This window comes from Manduca sexta, chromosome 22, assembly GCF_014839805.1.
Source record: "Manduca sexta isolate Smith_Timp_Sample1 chromosome 22, JHU_Msex_v1.0, whole genome shotgun sequence".
NCBI lineage: Eukaryota > Metazoa > Arthropoda > Insecta > Lepidoptera > Sphingidae > Manduca > Manduca sexta.
The window spans coordinates 4991435-5010952 of record NC_051136.1 but is presented as its reverse complement, the minus strand read 5'-3'; the positions used below and the strand labels follow the sequence as shown (position 1 = coordinate 5010952).

Here is a 19518-nt window from a genome sequence, read left to right as displayed (position 1 = left end):
TAATTTAGTTTATGGTTTTTGTTGTGACTTTTATCTGTCAAAAATGCTAAATGTCAAATGTTTGAATTCGAATATATCGGATTTGTAAATATTTGAGGGAAAAACGTTTTTAATTTTATTCTTCGAGGATTGTTAAAAAATTAAGTATATTTCCTAGGTGTTATACGTTTTAAATTGTATTAGGTACTTTTGGAAAATGGATAACAAAACATCGTATCCAGAACCCTGCTTGGAAAAACAGTTAAAGGGGCATCGCAATGGAATTACAGCGCTTTATTTCAGTCCAAATGAGCAACAAATAGCTAGTGGTTCATTAGACAACAGTGTTCTGGTAATAAAATCTTATTTCCGTCTAAAATTGTTTACCTATCTTTAAGTTCGTGACAAATAATTGCAAATTCCTATTAGAACAGTATAAGTTATACATTTACTACGTTTCATTTGGACCATGATAGGTTTTTTGTTTTGATACATTATATATATACATGTTTTAAACTGAATACATCTTTTTATACTGCAGTTATGGGATCTACGTGGCACTATGCGAAGCTACAGATTTCAGGGGCATGACGAAGCAGTGATGGATGTAACATTCTCCCCATCTGGTAAATACATGGCATCAGCATCTCGAGACAAAACCGTCAGGCTGTGGGTGCCCACCGTAACTGGCAGTACAGGCATGTTTAAAGCACATTCACAGACTGTTCGATCAGTGCAGTTCAGTTCAGATGGAACAAAGGTACTTCTGTACATTTCATAAGACACCAAGGTTTTTTTCAGTGGTCTAAATAAGTTGGGTAGAGATTAGATTCATACTGATAAGCTATAAAATTTGCCTTATTAAAAAGTAAATACTTATTCAAAGAAAGAATTATGTTTTATGTCCAAAGCACTTTTGATTTGAAAATGGCATTGTGTGTTAAATTTTTTTTTTTACATATTGTATTGATAAGTTAGTTACATGTTATAACAATGCACATTTAATATATTTAGACATAATTCTAATTTCAGATATTAACAGCTTCTGATGACAAAATAGTAAAATTATGGTCTACAGACAAACACAAATTCATATCCTCGTATGTGGGCCACACTAACTGGGTAAGATGTGCACGGATATCCAATGATGGTTCAGTTATTGCATCATGTTCTGACGACAAGACAACCAGGTTGTGGAGCTTGGATTCTGGCGAGTGTATTCACACATATAAAGATCAGAGGGGCCATGGGACGTATTTAGCGTGGCATCCGTCTGGGTGTTACGTAGCTGTGGCCACATCGCAAGGAAATGTTAAGCTCTATGATATTAGGACACACAATCTTGTGCAATATTACAGGTAAGTAAACCAATTTATGTTATTGTCAATTATTGTTATGGAGAATTATAATTGTTATGAGTGGCTCAGTGGCATAGTTGTATTGAGTGTGAGGTATGATTTTCCTCTGTGTTCCTGTGTTCGAATCTTAGATTAGGCAAAGTGGTCATAGGTTTTTCTGCTTAGTATCGGTCAGGAATCTTGGATTTGTGCCTGACTTGGCAATAGGCTCACCATATCAGCCACAATATGGGACAGATATATATGGTGAGAAGTGGGTGCTGTGGTTGCACCTTGGCCTTTCCCTTCATGGATCAAGGCATGGTGTGTGTGTATATTTTTTGTTATTAAAAATAGCTAATCAATAAAATTTATGGTTTATGGCCTTATAAAGAAGCAAATTTTATGGAATTATGTTATAAATGTTACCTGTATAATGGGCATTCTGAATGGTTGTATTTTTATTCCTTGGATGTGGTGCGAAGTCCATTGCATTTTTATAATTATAAAGTAGTTGCAGTACAAACCTTTATTTGATTTCAAAGTTGCATATGTAATTTTTTTCAGTATTCATAATGATGCAGTGAATCAAGTAGCCATTCACCCAAGTGGAAGTTACATTTTAACTGGCAGTAAAGATGGTAAAATGAAGGTAAATAGAATTTTATCCTCTAAATTTTATACATGTGAAGTTGAGATCAGAATGTATTTCTCTTAATAACATGCTGTACTCTTAATAACATTACACATAAGATTAAGAGAATGGTGTACATCCTGAGAATGCATGTCACTATAATTACATTCTAGGAAACATGTACAACTTTTGGAGACACTGTTTCTGTCATAAACGAGTTTTAATCACCTTGCAGATGCAACAAAAACTGACCTGGATATAGATGTTTTTGAAATTTTCAGATACTGGACTTATTAGAAGGTCATCCCATATACACACTGAGCGGTCACAGTGGATCTGTGAATGCTGTTAGTTTTTCAACCAGTGGTGATTATTTTGCTTCAGCTGGTGAAGATAAATTGGTAAATATTTTAGTTAAATTTAGAAATTTTTAATCATTATCATATCAGTTGGTTATAAAAAGATTATTTTTTAGGTTTTCATATGGAAAACGAATTTTACTGAACAAGGAAATGAGAAAGAGAATGTAGCACAAAACATGTCAATGGTACCAAGATCAGCTTCTCAGATTTCAAAGACATCCTCTGCGCTAAAAGGAAGAAATCAGGTTGTCAAAAAGAGATAACCTTTATTATGTAGTGTTAGTGTAGATATGTGATTATAATATATTTTATACTGAAATATGAGTACAATTAAATACACCTAAACAACTGTTCTCCCTATTCAGGACATAGAAATGTTAACAACAAACTACCATTTAGCTTTTGAAAAACTTGAATTCCGTGACAACTGCAACTTTAGATTGAAAAGATCTATGTCTTATTGAAATAAACCACTAATGCAATTTGTCTACATATCAGGGTGCAAGGCTCTGGTATATGTGCTATCATTCTATGAAGTATCCTGCGGTTACATTTGTCCATATGGATGATGAACCAAAGTCATTGCATGAGTCTGTAAGACAAATAAGTTTTCAAGAACCAAATGCAAATAGCACTTTCATTGATGCAACTGTAACACATTATACACCTCGACTGGTTAAATCTTTGCCAAGTAATTTTGCACCAGACTCTACTTCAAGAGGTGCTGGCAATCAGACTTCAGGTCAGTCAGAAGAATTATCTTCTTATGATGTTGGGCATATGAGCCATATTCCACAGACACCACCTAGCCCTGCTACTTACACAATACCTTCAATCATAAACAGGAGTATAGGTACAGAACATGATCATCAAGATGATATATTTGGTATGATAAAACTAAAAGATAATGATGTTTGTTACACTAGTGGAACTATAGAATGGGTTGGGAGGAAACGGAACTTTCCAATCAATAGTGGCTTTAAAATTATCAGTGATAACAGATACATTGCAGAACCCCTTCTCAAAAAAGTAAAGATATTAAACAAGAGTGTAAATGGTGATAAAGACAATATGAAGGAATGTGATTGTGCAGATGTGTTGCCCACTGTCAATGCTATTGTAGACCATCTGAATGCATTGCATGAGGCAGTTGATCTGGTTGATTTAAGACTTAATGCTTTAGAAGATGTTGCAGGGAAAGATGGCCAACTTGCCTGATACTATATTTTATTATTGAATATTCTATTAGTACTTTTTTGAGTTAACTTGGGAATGTAATGTTTTGTTATTAAACACAGAAGACCTTGAAAAAATATAATATTTACTATCAAATACTGGTATACATTCACTCTTTAGGTAATTAACAAATTTTGATAAACAATTGTACAAAACTTATTTCAACAGTCTTAATAAGATGTAATTACTTATTAACGATTATAAAAAATAAAATGCAAAACAAGGCATAATACATAATGTAACCATTGGGTACTAGCCATGCCATAAAATATTTCACAATATATTACATTAAAACCGTGACACCAAATATTTCAGTAGCAAAAAGAATGCCACAGTAGTTTGAACCACACTGACATATTCTGTTCTCTGCCTAAACGAAAACTATTCCGTAGCCACGTAGGTAGTTTTCTTGCCGGTTTTTTTTATGACTTCAAGCAATTGGTTCGCACTGAGAGAAGACTTAACCGAGACCTTTTGCTCTGGTAGGCTTATTGAGAAGTCTTCCACCCCTTGTCCTTTCAACCTGCCGAGCACTCGTTCAACGGCGCCCGAACATCCCTCGCATGTCATTTCTACGTTGAATATGTGTGTCTGAAATTAATAAAAAAGTAATTTAGCAACTATATTAAAATACGCACATATTTTAATTTAAAAATAATAAATACAAATATACCGATGACATATTGTCTGGTACAGTGTCCACGTAAACGAGTAAATGTGAAATTTGAAAACAAAGTTTAAATAGTTAGCGTAGCAACAAAGCACTGTACTGTTAACTTTATCAACGAGTTATATATTATCCGTTTTATCAGGACCTATGCTTAAATAATAAATGTTTAGCATTTAATACTTCAAGATGACAGAATTTTCTATATTTGGATTAGTGAGATGCGGATATGAAATGAAATATTAGCTTATCCACTAAAAGCTTAATATCAGGAAATTTTGTCTACGGAACGTAAATTCATACAATTTAGAGGATATTGACCTTTAGACCTTGTCTAGATAGTGATATCACGTTAGTCGATTTTGGAAAATTAGGCACAGGTAACTTGAAATGTAAATTAGAATCGACTCGTCACCTAATTTCAAAGATTTTCATTCGGTAGGTTATATTATCTGTTACATACCCCGTGTGCTGTCATGGTGCCGTATGTCCGTGGGTTTTATTATTTTCAACTATTTTTCGTGAAATCATGTTAATTTGTTCACAAATAAAAACATGTCACTAAAAGAAAGTCTTCTAGAGCTAGGCTGGTAATTATAACTTTGTTAATTTGTGTATTGTGTGATTATGTATTGGGTTTATATTCCCAACTAATATCTTAATATTTTAGGCACTTAAGCCAGGAAGGCGTTGATACAATAAGTGAAAATGGTGAAATACAGGATGTAAATATTCTTAGCAAAAAGGCCTTAGACGTAAGTAACCTTCCTATTAGACATCCGGTGTTTGGACACGGTCTCATTCGTCACTCAGTAAATTTATCTCTTTTTGGTTTTTAGCATGACTTGAGGGACATAGGCGACGCTGCGTTGCCTGAGGACTTTACGAAGGATCCGTCTAAACTAGAGAAACCAGTGATTGTTCAAATTCAGAAAATACGTAACGTGTCTGCGCCCAAAGCTAATGAGGAATCAACGTCCGCACCTCGCATGCTAAAGTTAACGTTACACGACGGAAAATCAACATGCACAGGCCTAGAAATTAGCCCTATATCAAGCATTAGTATAAACACTCCACCGGGAACTAAGTTAATGTTAAATAATGAAGGCCTTGAAGTATGTCATGGTATAGTCTGGCTCACACCCAGTGTGATAACCGTGTTGGGCGGGAAAGTCACGCATATGATCGAAAAATGGGAACTCAATAGAAGTTTAGCCAAGCACACCAGGGGTAAGTATAATTATTATAATTAATATATTTATTATAATTTATTTTTGAAATAAATTTTCCAATTGACTTGGGCATATTATATTATTTACTCAATATGCTATTGACTAAAAGAGCCATTTGCCTTTTTTATATTTTTCAATGTACTCTAGTTTGTGCCAATTTGGATTGATTTATTTTGTCCAGGTGGGTATTTGACAATATGTTGGTGTAATGCTGGCTAACAATTATTGATTTGTATTTGTATGTATGAGAAAAGGTTTTCTAATTAGAAAAAAAAACAGTTATTGTACATGTGTACCATACCATAACAATATTAATTGGCACATATTTTCATGTAATAAGGTATACTTCACAGACATATTTAGAGGTAGGTCTGTAGTTTTATCAAATTTTGTAGTTAGTTCCAGGTAGGCCTGCAGGATCTTACATATTGACTGTAGTTTAATTTTAATTTACTTATACATGAGCCTAAGGTGCTGCATTGTCTTGAATTTCATACATAGGTAAATGGCCATAACTAGTCATTTTCTAGGGCAGGCCTATGTCCAAGTTCTAATTTATTTGTTTTAGAACTTTATTATAATATTAGACTGCCTGAAAATGCAATGGGTGTGACCCAAGTAATTTGGGGGTGTACTAGTACTTGGCCCTCCCGGCCCATTCAACAATGCGGCATTTTTATTATATTAAATACAAATTTCACTCTCAAACTGTAGATATAAAGCTAGGTGTCAATATCTACAGGTGGCATAGGAGCCGATGGAGGACCACCACCTTGGATTCCATTTGGACAGCGGTTAGAAGCATTGATGGTTGATAAACAATTCAAAAGTCTCCAAGAAGCTTCTAAACAGGATAATGCTGAATTTGAGGCTCAAAGGAAGGGGGCCATTGCTGAGGCACAAAGAATGTCTGGAGTGAAAAAGGTAACTTAATATTGCAATGTATTATTTTCTTTCTACATGTGACTACATAGATTACTCTTTGTTAAATCAATGAATAGGGCTGAACTCTTTTCATTTTTCTACTTTTCTTTCATTATATACTGGATGCACTGGGTTCTGCTGGTTTTATTATATTATGTATAGATTAACTTATGTTTAATATATCATTGCAGGTGTTTGGTGGTGGCACAAAACCTCTGCTTGATGCAAATGTTCAGAAAATTGTTGATGCTGGTTTCACTGAAGAGCAAGCTGAGAATACTCTCAAGTACACCAAGAACAATGTTGATAGAGCACTGAAAATTTTGCAAAAGAGAGATAATTCAGAAAACCGTAAAGATAATAAACCAAAGGAACAAGATCCACCAAAACGCAAGGGAAGGAACAAAGAGCCTAATGATGAGGATGGTATTCCTGTTAAACCCTCTGGAAAAGTTTCCCTATTTGATTTCCTAGAGGATAAACTACCTAATGTTCCAGACAAAGATAGGAGTAATCGTCAAAATAATTCCACTTATGAGGAAAAGAATGATAGGAACTATAATAACAGAGACAGAAATAATCCTAAGAACAATTCACGAAGTCATGGTTCCAGATATGATGGGTCCAATAGACATAGATCTGACAACAGGGGTCATTATGATAACACACATTCCTCACATAGGGAGGACAGGAAATATCAGACACAGAGTGAAAAACCCCCAAGGTTCCAGAAGAAATTGGAGGAAAAGAATAAACAGCAACAGCAGCAGCATCAACAACATCAACAGCACCAGCAACAACAACACCAGCAGCAACAACACCAGCAACAGCAGCAGCAACAACAGCAACAGCATCAACAACAACTACAGCACCAACAGCAACAACAGCAACACCAACAAGTGGTCAATGTTAACTTACAATACAGCAATGTTTACAACAGCCAAATGCAACAGCAAAGTCACTACAATGACAGGAACATGAGGTCTGACAGGAATTTGAGTGACAACAAAGTTCAACAACAACAGCAACAGAGTTACAACCGTAACATGAACACTATGGAGAACTTAGTTGAAGCTGCAGCTAACTTAAATTTACTATCAAATCAGAGACCAGAGGAGTCACAGCAATCTCGCAATTACCAACACCATGCTGACCAATACCCACCGAAGCATTCTTATGTGCCAAACCAGAACTTAGGGGATATACCGCCATTCAGGCGGAATAGCGATTTGCCAAAGTACCAGGAGGCGTACCAGCGCAGGCAGCAGCAACCAAACGGTTACCTCGAGCAACAAGCACCTCTGTATGCTAACATGAACTATATGGGCGGGGCGCAGGGCGGGTACGGCGGCCGGCAGTACGGGTATGGGGCCAGACCCCAGGAGTATAACATGCGTGGAGGTGGGCCCTTTTTACCAGGTTCCTTGCTAGGCTTCCAAAACGCGGCCGTCAACGAACAGGCACGAGCCATGCTCGGTGTAGCCGAGATCAACTGGAAAGTCGGTGACCGATGCCTCGCGCTTTACTGGGAAGACAACAATGTGAGTGCACATAGACACCATTTATATAAAGATGGCATATTATAATTTTAAAAATATACTCAATTTGCCTTGTTTTTCAGTACTATGAAGCAGAGATAACGGGTATATCTGCCAACACCGTGGTAGTCAAATTTTGTGCGTACGGAAATCATGAAGAAATTCTCAAATCAAACTGCTTGCCCTATCCTAACCAAGGTACGTAGGGGTAGAAAGACGGTAAGATAATTTGAATTGTTTGTGACAGTTGAGTAGTCGGAGTGTGAGTGGTCGACGGTGGTGTGACGTGTGTTGTGTTGCGACAGCGTCGAACGTGAACGGCGGCGGGTACATGTCGCGCGCGGGCGCGTTCGCGCGGCGGCCGTAGTGCAGCGCCGCGGCGCCGCGCCCCGCCGCCCCGGCCGGCAGCTGACGACGCTGACGCCGCGCGCCCGCCACTGTCTGCGCTGCGACACGGCTGCAGCTGGTGCACGAGTCGCCCACGCGGGTGTCGGTGGCGGCGCTGGTCAGCTGTGACGTCACCAGCGTCGATGTTGCGCAGTGCCGCGTGGAGTACGTCCGGTTCGAGCACGCGTCGCAGTGGACGCAGTGAGCAGAGCTTATTTTTTTTATCACGAACTTTAAAGTGGCGATTAGTTTATTTATAAACTTTGTGTTGTGTATTTCATAATTGCGCACCTTCCATCCAGTGGTAAGTGAATGTGGCAGCTGTATTTTCGTTGTGTGAGTTGTCTGACAGTTCACACAGGTTGTGTGCATCGTTTTTTTTGTCACCTCTGATCACTTTTCAAGGGATGGTGGATCCTCGCGCTCGGCGCAGTTCCTCCTCTTACAGCAAGATACATACAGAAATTGTTAACAGTTTATGTTTTTCCCTTCACTTTTAGCTCTCTCTGCAAGTATATTATGGAAGCAAGTACATTTGTTAAATGGATACGTTTTGTTTTACATTCATTGGAACTGCGTAGCTCGTGAAACATATAGTTTAACCCTCTTAAATGTCTAAATACTAGGAAAAAATAATATAATGTAATATGTAACGCCCATGCATTATTGTTAATTTATTATCAGTACGGGGGCTTCGCTTCGCGTATTTCATTAAGGCATCAACAAAGTCCATGAATTTATTTTTAAACATTTAGCAGATTGATCTTTGGCAGGCTACTTTGTTGATGCCGTGGTGTGGGGATATTCGTATTGCTTATGTCTCGGGCCCAGCAACTGCTCCACGGAACTAGTAGGAGTATTTTAAACAAGTGGATATTATTTTGTATAATAAGAATATCTAAATTGTTTGGTGGTTCGTTGGTTATGGTTGTGGGAGCAGCGGGCCGCGAGGTCCCGCACAGTGGGTCGCGCAGGAGCCCCGTACGAAACCAATGGCGGTAGAGCGTAGCTTGTATAAGTGTATTTTGTTGTATTTATAGCGCAAAAAGTGTAATATATAATTATTTTTCAGATTTGAGATATTTGTATTTGTTTTTATTTTAACCATTTGTAATATATGATTTTGTAAAATCACCGGATGTTTAACTTTCGCTGCGTTTTAGAGTTGAAATAAATTGCGTTACATAAATGATTTGCTGACTATATTGTGAACTATCATTATGGAATCAAGTAGTAGTTGCGACTATATAACGATACGTTCGTCACGCGAGTTGTGTACCAAATTGCTCGCTTGATATGATTCGGACTCGATAAAATAAATGTTCATTATAAATGTAATGTAGGGTTAAATGTAATAAAATGATCAACTAAGTGTGCGTGTGCTCGCGCCTTATTCTAAAATGTACTTTGGTTTGAGTGACGATTATATTTAAATACAATATATTTTTTATGCTTTTTATTGGGCAAAGATTAGTAATATTTTTAAACTAACATTTTGACTTCGTATATTCATTCGTAACAATCGGGTATACATATATCCGCCATTTTGTTTTTTTTTTGCAATATGTCAGCCATAAAAACAGTGTTGCATCTAACCAAAGTACCCATAAAATTCTATGTGTCGTAAACTTTACTAAATTATAAAGTATTAACTAATCCCTGAGTCTGTCGCTTGTACCAGATGTTTTCTGTACACCAAAGCTCAATTAAGATGTATCACCTTAGCTGTAAATAGAAAAATACTATCAGGGTTGTCACGCGTCGATAACTAAGCCAAAACTGATGGACTGACGGACTGATGGCTGGATCCAGTGTCGTAGTTAAGGGGACTGTATTGACATATCATTTGGTCATTCATATTCTTGCCATGCGTTACTAAACCATATTTTTTTGTTATAACGTTTATTTTAGCTTTGTGAAATTGTTTCAAGTATTCTAAATATTTACGGTTCTAAGTATTTTAAGTCAAATATAATATTTTCGCAAACATTTGTATCGTAACATTGGAAAGCGTCCCTTAATACTGGAACATTTTACTATTGTATTAGCCCCTGGCTACGGCACTGTGTGGTTACATTACTTGCTTAATTGAAGAATGGGAGCCGAATATCGTCTTATTTGTGTATGAGTTCGATTCCTAGCTTGAGCAGCGACAGTTTTTGCGAGTTTTGAATATTCGAAAATCATACCTTCTATTTATTATCAGGCGATTACATGGCAAACCGTAGTTGTATTTCTGCCTACACCTTTTAGATGTATGAATTATGTTACATTAAGTGTTCTAAACCAAAATGACGTCATTTTTATCTCCTATGCCTTGCTTCAGTTTAACCTAAGGTAAAAAATAATATTGTAATTTCGGAGCCCATTCTTCCAAGTAAACAAGCACCTGCATGTTTGACAGATCATTAATTGTCCTATATTACAATAAGTGTATTTGATATCCATTGTAATATTTTTCATAGTGATTCAGTGTCGTCAATGCTGTTGTCGCCGTGGACTCTAGGAATGTTCATATAAATGTAAAACATTCGTGACATTTGTACATCAACCAGTTTTCTGTTGAGTTGAGGTGGACTTTATTAACAAAAAGCTAATAAAACGAAATTGTATACTGTTGTTTTTGTTCTTCCATACAATATTTGGGACATGAAGAAAAATTTGCCTCGATAATACTAGGAGAGTTAAATGTTTCAATGGGAATTGTGTAACCTTAACAATTCGTAAAAAATCGTATAAGACTTAAATCCAATGTTATGATGAACACAGTGTGGTTCGAGTTCCATATTATTATATTTTAAAGTTCTTGGCTTATTAGGCGAGATACAGAGCAAAGGGAGAGTGAGTCATTTGATTTAATGTTTTAATTACCGTTCATGGTATGGAGTATGGACTCTATACCAACTACAGAAAATGGATTAGAGAGAGCCTGCTTTCTGTGGCAAAAGTGATATTTGGGATTTTCTGCTCTGTAACAGCCCGGAGTCTGTAATTTGTGCCCTATATGGCGATAGGCTCGGATCACATCATGGGACGTAACACACTTGGCAAAAAGTGGGTGTCCTGGTTGCGCCTCTGCATACCCCTTCGGGGATAAATGCGTGATTTGTGTTTGTATGGATTTTTATAGGATAAACCCTCACGGCACATTTGCGGCGACTCACATGTCTAAAGAATTATTGAAAATTGCCGCTAGAGCTGAGAGAACTTCCTAGCCTAAACATGGCTATACGTATAATAGTAGACGTTTCGTGTCTGTAAGGACATCAACTATTTTTGAAAGTAATAATAGACGAGAGGAAGAAGCAATAAAAAAAATACTGAATTTATTCTCTTTATTACCAGAAAAGTCCCTCTACGTTGGAACTTACCTACATAGATAACGCGTGTAAGGCGTTTACTAAACCCGTAACTAACAACTGACCTAATTTTATAGAAACGATTATGCTTTACGATTACTTTTAACAACTTGAGACGGCAGCTTCTTTCAGTATATACTGTTCAGTAGCAGATTGCAATTATATACGAAATAAAAAGATACTTCGCATGGCATTGGCTGAATTCTTTAAATTAAGGCATATATAGTATAGAGTTAAGGAATGTAAACGGCTTGATTATATAGCTATTAGAAATAAGCAATATAGTCTCTATCTTGATTGTAAGGAAACATTCGTTACTGACTACATATGTAATGATTTAATATGCAGTATTCTTTTTATTATTTTTTGTTTTCCCAGATAATAGTTTTACATAACAAGGTTTTGGGCCCCTGGCATTCAAACTAAGTTAACCTGTACTTTGGGTAACAGTAATCATATTTAAATAAAATACGTTAAAACTGTTGTAAAGCTAAACGTTGCTAAACGGAAAATTACTAGGAACATAATAAATGTTTCGTGACAAATCCCACGCAGTTAACATCCGAAGCCTGTTTTGAAGAAGGATAAAAAGTAGATGTGCGTAGAGCGAGCGTGATAGAATCCATTTGAACGATCTCACGTGATGGAATTACCAATTGACAAATAAAACCGTTACTCTGAGGTTTACGATTTTAATTCATAGCAAATTGTATTTGCGAATTTGTAACAAAGTTATCTCGTCATAATAGTAACTATGATGTCAATATGGGCTTACTCTTCTTACATAGTTGTCGCTATCTACAGCAAAAAACTTCAAAACGCGTTTTATACTTATATACTTACCAATATATATTTAGTTTTGCAGGTGCCAATAAAATATGCTGTGAAGCAATAAATACTAATGGAATAGGCATATATTATGTATATGTAAACTGATAACAGTAGGAAGTGTATTGCACGTACCTACAGTGACCCACTTGCGAGCATAAACATACTGGCAAAGCCTTCGAAGGCCCTATGCTTGGTGGGGCGTCCGAGTCGAACCGAGAGGGACCAGTTGACTCCGACCCACCGACTAAGACGCACTTGTGAAGTGAATGACCCGTGTTAACGTAAACCAGTGACGTGACCAACAAAAGTGATGGTAAAGTGAAATTGGACTCTCGGTCTCTACTACGTTGTTTATCGCGCCAAAACAAGGTGAAGTGGAATGTTTATTTACATAACGATGGTTAGTGTATTACAAGTAGATGAATTTGGCTATTCATCGATGGTAAACACTTGTCGATTGAAACGAATGCAACTTTCACTGATTGTCTTCGATAAGAGAACGTATTAGATGGACCTTGCGTTAATCTACATCACCTTGAGCACGCGCAACTCGTCTCGTAACTCACGGTGGCAATGTATGCAACGTGCGAGTACGGCACACATATCAAAACAATGACACACCACTGCTGCACTAGTACACATTCGTCAGTTTGCTTATACGTGACCTATTGGTTTTAAATAACACGATTCACTTTTTATTAACGTTGTCTATGGGCAGAAACAGTAGATTTTTTGCAAGACATGCGTAAATTAAAGTTATGTGTGTAGTTTAAAATAAAACAAAAAAAGTAAGGTTAGGTAATTTAGATACTTACCTATGTAAACAATAATCAAGAAACTTTGGCGGCAAAATGATGTGCACTGATATATGAAAAATTGTAAATAAAAAGCAGGGATAGATACTTAATTATAATATTGTACGAGTTCAGTTTACTGATTTATAAGTAAAACCCAAAAACGTTTAAAATTAAAATGTAGTTTTTCATGTCGAGGAGATTGAATTAACAAATGTAAGCTTAGCATTTGAATATCACATAAATGCATCATAAATACTTGTATCCCTATATCATCCCAAATAAATTTGGTTTAAGTACCGATTATAAAATTATTGAGGGTAGTTTTGAAGTTTTATGTCTATGAACTGTCAAGTGAAGATAAAGTACTTAGTGTTATTTATAGAATATGTTTATTATTATTTATGGTAAATAAATAAGATGAACAATATTGGCTGTACATTAAACATATGATAGTTCATAAGGTAAACGCAGTAAACAAGAAGTCGTTGCTCTCTAGATTACATGTTTAAACTTTAAAATCGGGCAATGTCGACCGGACAAGCAATTAATTGTAACTAAATTGAATGTTATACCAAAGTTAAATACAGGTACAGCAGGTAATTATTCTATGATGAATAAATGTTTTAGTTTTTTATAAGTTGACTTATTACATTACATTATTTATCTCATTTTTTTGTAAGCCTTAGTATGTTTTGATATAGATATAACCAATATCCGTCGTGCTTAGTAAGAAACAGTGACTTTTGTTGTTATTTGACAATAGGTGACTTATACATGGAAATAAATTCAGCAAAGCATACCTGGCTCTATATTACTAATGTAGATGACTAGTTTTTTTCAAATTATATCAAATACTTACGTTTATGTCTGATCTATTTATTACATTTATTCATTATAATTATCTATTGACAGCAAATCATAGCGACAGCTTCAAATGTTCTAGCATGAAACATTAGATTCGGGCGAGTTAGTTTCGATTTCCTTCTTTCGATTACAACGAAGTGATCGCATAGGTATCCAATCCAACTTATGTGTTATTCATTGGAGTCTTGAATTCCTCTCTCCTGCTCTCTTCATATACCATGACTTAATTATTTTAAGGAAATGCAGTTGATCTAGCCATGTCAAAAAAACTCGAAAAAGTGGAGAGTAGACTATGTAAATTAGTCTGTATCGGTCTATGTTTGATCATTACATTATTAAATGAACCAATAAATTTTAGTTAGGTTTTAAATTAAAGTCTGTGTTATTACTGATCTTATTACACTCATTATTACGGTCTTTAGATCTACATTAGCGAAACGCCCTTCCACTTAGATCGGTGTAAATTATAGCTCTCTGATTCTTGAATCTCGTTCCACTTGTTTTGCGACTAAGAGTTTTAAAATTTACATAAGTGTCTATCAATTCTTATTTCTTGCATAATAAATCATGTTTGTTAACAGTCAACTATTTACATATATGTACATTTAGATACATCATTATGATCGTTAAAATATATAATGGCAAATGTAATTAGTCAAGAAACCTATTAGTGTAGTTTATTGTCTCAATTATATTCAAAAGGCTAAAACTAGCAGAGTAGGGATATGATATGTTAACTCTGTTATTTGTTTGAGGCCCGTGAGAATATGAAGGTCGTTGACATATTTTTGCATTTCAATTGAATAAATAGTGTTTAGTACAATTAAATCTTTCTAGCAAACGAATTATTTTGGTGAGTGAAACAATTATTAGTAACGTATATATTACCTTGTTAATTATTATAGGTAGCTACTGTATTAATCAATATACTTATATAAAGCAATTGTACCAAATAGATCATTCATTAAAAGATGCGTTAAGAGTCTTGTCAGATTCAAAATAAAATAATCAAAACGCCATGATATGTCATGAATTCTTGTCATAATATTTAAATTTGTTGCCTATTTATTGACAATAAAGTGTTAACATAATCTATAACGAATACCTTCTACAACATAGCTGACTTAATATGGGTGTGATGACACGTCTGCCAATTCCTGAATTGGGGAAGGTGTGATTTTATGTAAGTTATGTCTACTATGGGGACATCCAGGTAAAATAACAAAATGACTCTTCTGGGATAAGCTCATTTAAACATAAGATAAATATTTTTTACGAGTTGCGCTTGAGTTGCAGAATATTATTGTACATATGAAGCATTATACTAACAGTTAGATTTCCCAAGGTCTATGTATGAGACAACGTAAAAATGTACATCTGATCTTCCGCAATCAATGTTAATTTATGTATCTAATGAGTTTGACAGAATAGATTGACTTACTGACGTCATTAATACTATTGATTTGGTAATAATTTCTCAAGCAGTTTAGGTATGTTTTGCTTATGTTTTATTTACTTATTTGAACACTTTATTGAACATAGTCTTATAGAAAAGTTAATATACAATAGAGATTATTAACACTAAGCTTTAGTTATTTATTAAATAATATTTGCTTATCCCGTACTCTTTGTAATGCAAGAACTAAGTATTTGTAAGAATTTTAGTGCTATTAGACCATTGTAAAAATTACATGCACTCATCAATTACATGCATTGCCTATAACAGGTAACGCGACAATAGCATTTGAAAAAAAAAATGTTTTAATGCAGTTACGTTACTTATGAAGTTTTGGTCTTTGTCTATGTAGAGTTTATGCCTGACTTATTCCCATATTTTATTTAGATCATCTAAAAGTATTTACTTCAATAATTGTTGTAATGTTCTAGAATCACGATGGGCATGGGTGGTGCGATGGACAGCTGCGGGAGGTGCATGAAGTTCTCCCTTATATGCATCAATGTTATAACGCTTGTGAGTATTACGTACTACATGCGATAATCTTACTTCTTACTAAATAACACAAATGCGAAAGTTTGTAAAAATGATTTTATGTTTGTAAGAAGTAAACGCATAAACAGCTGAACGGGTTTGGATGAAATTTGGTACACGGAGAGACTATGTCTTTGATTAACACATAGGCTGCTTCATCTCGGTAATTGCCAACAAACAAAAAAAAGTTTTTTTTCATAGATGTACAAGTGGCGCTAGGAACCGCGACAATATTTAAGGGGCTGCAGCAAAGATAATTTATATTTGGAGTATTGTATAATATGGTTTTAGGTTATATAGAATAATAATGCCATTATTATATTTGACTTACCTCTAATGCAGGTGATATGCGTAGTTTTATTATAACTGCTAAATATGTCCTGCAAAGTAACTGTGAAGGGCATGATGATATCATGATGTTCGTGGGATTCTTAGTGGTTCAATCATCATTATATTTAACAGAGTCTGCAATATAGACATATTGTAGAAGTAATATTTTCAAAGATTTCTAAAAGAAGATAAACAAGCAAGATATTGTCTGCAAGAAATTGTCTCGAGTGACAAGACCGCCAATTGTAGTTTATTTCTATGTGAATATACTGTTTTTTTTGATGTACACAATAATGTATTATAAATAAATAAAATAAAATAAACTGTTCGTGATTCGATCCAAGTGAGAAATATTTCCAGGAATAAGATTCTTGCTGAGTACTTTTCTGGGTAAAAAGTTGCCTAAATACTAGTTTAGGGTATCTGTATGCTAAATTTCATACAAGTCTATTAAGCGGTTACTTATTTTTAAGAAACATTCTCACAAACTCGCGTAGTACGTAAGTGTAGAACGATGTACAAAACCGTAGGTATATCAAAATATACGAACAAATTTACCGAAATAAGTCATAAACAAATAATCGTAAAACATTATTTATTATATTTACACCATTAAATAGATTGCGAATAGTAGCCGTTAAGCAAAACAATTTAGCAGCCGCACGAACATCTGCTGGCTGTCCCCTACTATTAACCACGTCGGCTATTTAGATCATATCTGGATAATCAAGGGTCTGGGGACAGAGGGTAATTAAAGGGCGCGAACTGGCAATAAAACTAATTTCTGCAATTTTCGTGACACGTTATAATTGTTGTACAATTTTTCGTAGTTGTCATAGAAAAGTAGTGTTGTTTCTAGTGGATTTTTTGAGTCATTATGATTATTTCTATTCAGTCTGGTAGAAGGTAACCGCCGTTGTGGGTACAAAATATACTAGTTTAAGTTAGACATGGAGATCAAACTCAGATTTAAGATTTCATATATTTTGCTATCGGCTGCCGCTAAGTCATTGGGTCGTTGCGTAGGTAGATGCATTCAATTAGGGTATCGGCTAATTGGTTTTGATATAATTTTAATTGGTACATTCTTAAATGGATTATTCGAAGTAAGTTTACGGCTTTAACAGGTTCTTGTATTCGTAGGTTGATATGTTTCAATTGCGATGACATCATTGTTCTTAGATTAGTTGCCTTGCTCATTGTCTAGGGGTCAAAGACACAGAAATTAGTAGTGATTTCTTTAGATTTGTAGATCGTTGTATATATAGTATAGTGTATGAAAATTATGATGATATCTATACATACAACGGCAATTGTCAACAATTTTAAGGAGGGAGGCGCGACAATTCTCTTTTTGCCCTTGGGAATGATTATTGAAATTATATAGATCATGTAGATAAGTATATCACGTTCAGGGATAAGCCTGTATTATCCGATTTCGAAAAGGTCTCAAAATTGTGTCAACCGACGATAATCATTCGTTAGTTGATGCTCTATCTGGATAGCACTCCACTTACCACGAGGTGCTATGGTGTCACTTTGCTGTAGCCTTATATTGTTGCAGATCGGAGGAGCGCTCGCGCTAGCGATAGGGATATGGGTGTGGACGACGCGCTCGTTCTCCAGCACGCTGATGAGCAACAACATGTTCATCGCGTCGGTGGGCGTGGTGGTGGCGATGGGCGCCGCTATCATGCTACTCTCGCTGCTCGGCTGTTGCGGCGCTGCTAAGGAGGTCAAGTGCATGTTGCTCACGGTACGTATGTGTATGCGCATTGAGGTGTATGTCCCGTCATAATACAAATTGTATAAAGGATTATTTTGCCACGAAAATGTTCATAAAAAGAAATAGAATTACCTAGCATATTGTTGCATAGACTGCAAAAAGAATTGAGCGTCGTTTTCCATCACACCGTCTGATTGGTTTATGTCAAAATAGTAAACATCACTATAACAGACTCATACGTACAGCCCTGATCCGACATAGAGTCACGAGGGACTTTCTGTCCCAAATAGCCAGACCTGAAACGCTTATTTGTACTGATTATTATTTTGCTTATAATCATGGTGCGAGCATTAAATCTGCTTATTGTTAAAAGCATATAGCCTCTGTACAACGGATCTCGTCATTAGAGTTTTTTTCATTCCAGTACTACATCTTGGTGTTCATCATCTTTGTGGTGATGCTAGTAGGCGGGATCCTACAGTTCGTGTTTAGGGAGAAGGTGCTGACCACGTTGAACCACGAGATGTACGCCGCTATCCCGTACTATGGTGTGAAGCATGAATACACCAGGTCCTGGGACGACACGCAGACCTACCTGCAGTGCTGCGGAGTCAAGAGTTACAAGGACTGGAACGATAACGTGCCCGAGAGCTGCTGCCAGGAGGTTTATCCTGGCAAGGTGTGTATAATGAAAATTAGGAACTAATTTACTTAGTAAGGTTGGAGCAAACTATGTAATTTAATATGAAAGTAAATTTTCACGCAATCTTATAATGTAAAAAAATAATGTTTATTTCAGAGATTAGACTGTAAGTCGTCGCCGAACCCCACCACTATGTACGTGGATGGTTGTTTGACGAAGGTGATTGACTTCCTTCGTGAAGATGCGGTTTACGTCGGTGCTGCCGCCATTATTGTGGCTTTCATCATGGTACGCGCCCTTAACATACTTACATGATCAATCGCCACTCAGTTATAGAATGGTGTTGTGTTTGCGACTAGCTGATCCACGTCGTCGTGGTTCATATTTTGGTATCCAATAAATTCCTTTATATTTGTATATAATATTCCTGTTTGTTCTTTTGCAGTTGCTGGCATTGATATTATCGTGCGGATTATTTGTGAAGATAGAGTGACATTGCGGATGTTCTATAGACGTGACTCAAGTATTAATTGTTGATTTGATTATGAATTTGTACGTAATTACAAGTCGACTTCGTATTAAATCTTTGCATTTGGATTTATATATTTATTTTGTAAATGATTTGAAATAAAAACAAAATTTTTGACCATGCTTTGACTATCATTTGTGCGCGAAAAATATT

General features: G+C 35.8%; 4 protein-coding genes across 9 annotated transcripts; 3 read left to right on the top strand and 1 right to left on the bottom strand.

Moving 5' to 3' along the window:
- The first annotated feature begins 22 nt into the window (after nt 1-22).
- LOC115449753 (POC1 centriolar protein homolog A) lies at nt 23-3577 on the top strand. Of its 2 annotated transcripts, none has more exons than XM_037441536.1 (7): nt 23-331; nt 521-739; nt 1012-1337; nt 1884-1968; nt 2232-2351; nt 2426-2557; nt 2811-3577. In XM_037441536.1, the coding sequence occupies exons 1-7, from the start codon at nt 197-199 to the stop codon at nt 3528-3530; spliced, it is 1737 nt and encodes a 578-aa protein (XP_037297433.1). In that variant the 5' UTR covers nt 23-196; the 3' UTR covers nt 3531-3577. The 2 variants fall into 2 exon arrangements, with proteins under 2 accessions (XP_037297433.1, XP_030033495.2); XM_030177635.2 differs by having other exon boundaries at nt 25-331; nt 2678-3188.
- Nucleotides 3578-3612: 35 nt separating this feature from the next.
- Nucleotides 3613-4452, bottom strand: LOC115449754 (copper transport protein ATX1). Its single transcript, XM_030177637.2, has 2 exons — nt 4222-4452; nt 3613-4139 (listed from the first exon to the last, which is right to left on the bottom strand). Exons 1-2 carry the CDS (start codon nt 4228-4230, stop codon nt 3930-3932), a joined length of 219 nt encoding a protein of 72 aa, XP_030033497.2. The 5' UTR covers nt 4231-4452; the 3' UTR covers nt 3613-3929.
- Nucleotides 4453-4581: 129 nt separating this feature from the next.
- Nucleotides 4582-10908, top strand: LOC115449751 (tudor domain-containing protein 3). Its single transcript, XM_030177634.2, has 7 exons — nt 4582-4805; nt 4886-4970; nt 5055-5445; nt 6190-6371; nt 6563-7912; nt 7993-8107; nt 8215-10908. The coding sequence occupies exons 1-7, from the start codon at nt 4771-4773 to the stop codon at nt 8274-8276; spliced, it is 2220 nt and encodes a 739-aa protein (XP_030033494.1). The 5' UTR covers nt 4582-4770; the 3' UTR covers nt 8277-10908.
- Nucleotides 10909-12274: 1366 nt separating this feature from the next.
- On the top strand, nt 12275-19487 carry LOC115449762 (tetraspanin-9). 5 transcript variants are annotated; one of them, XM_030177648.2, is made up of 6 exons: nt 12275-12855; nt 16035-16119; nt 18032-18223; nt 18618-18872; nt 18993-19124; nt 19282-19487. In XM_030177648.2, exons 2-6 carry the CDS (start codon nt 16042-16044, stop codon nt 19327-19329), a joined length of 705 nt encoding a protein of 234 aa, XP_030033508.1. In that variant the 5' UTR covers nt 12275-12855; nt 16035-16041; the 3' UTR covers nt 19330-19487. The 5 variants fall into 5 exon arrangements, with proteins under 5 accessions (XP_030033508.1, XP_030033507.1, XP_030033509.1 ...); XM_030177647.2 differs by lacking the exon at nt 12275-12855 and adding an exon at nt 13648-13879; XM_030177649.2 differs by lacking the exon at nt 12275-12855 and adding an exon at nt 13659-13870.
- Nucleotides 19488-19518: the final 31 nt, after the last annotated feature.

What these genes read in the sequence shown, in the direction of transcription:
- LOC115449753 (XM_037441536.1), top strand. Translation starts at nt 197, where the DNA reads ATGGATAACAAAACATCGTATCCAGAACCCTGCTTGGAAAAACAGTTA. An exon ending in GTAAAGATGGTAAAATGAAG is followed by an intron (nt 1,969 to 2,231) that starts GTAAATAGAATT and finishes TGAAATTTTCAG; the next exon opens with ATACTGGACTTATTAGAAGG. An exon ending in CAGCTGGTGAAGATAAATTG is followed by an intron (nt 2,352 to 2,425) that starts GTAAATATTTTA and finishes ATTATTTTTTAG; the next exon opens with GTTTTCATATGGAAAACGAA.
- LOC115449751 (XM_030177634.2), top strand. Translation starts at nt 4,771, where the DNA reads ATGTCACTAAAAGAAAGTCTTCTAGAGCTAGGCTG. An exon ending in TTTACTGGGAAGACAACAAT is followed by an intron (nt 7,913 to 7,992) that starts GTGAGTGCACAT and finishes CTTGTTTTTCAG; the next exon opens with TACTATGAAGCAGAGATAAC. An exon ending in CTTGCCCTATCCTAACCAAG is followed by an intron (nt 8,108 to 8,214) that starts GTACGTAGGGGT and finishes GTGTTGCGACAG; the next exon opens with CGTCGAACGTGAACGGCGGC.
- LOC115449762 (XM_030177648.2), top strand. Translation starts at nt 16,042, where the DNA reads ATGGGCATGGGTGGTGCGATGGACAGCTGCGGGAGGTGCATGAAGTTC. An exon ending in AGGAGGTTTATCCTGGCAAG is followed by an intron (nt 18,873 to 18,992) that starts GTGTGTATAATG and finishes TGTTTATTTCAG; the next exon opens with AGATTAGACTGTAAGTCGTC. An exon ending in TTATTGTGGCTTTCATCATG is followed by an intron (nt 19,125 to 19,281) that starts GTACGCGCCCTT and finishes GTTCTTTTGCAG; the next exon opens with TTGCTGGCATTGATATTATC.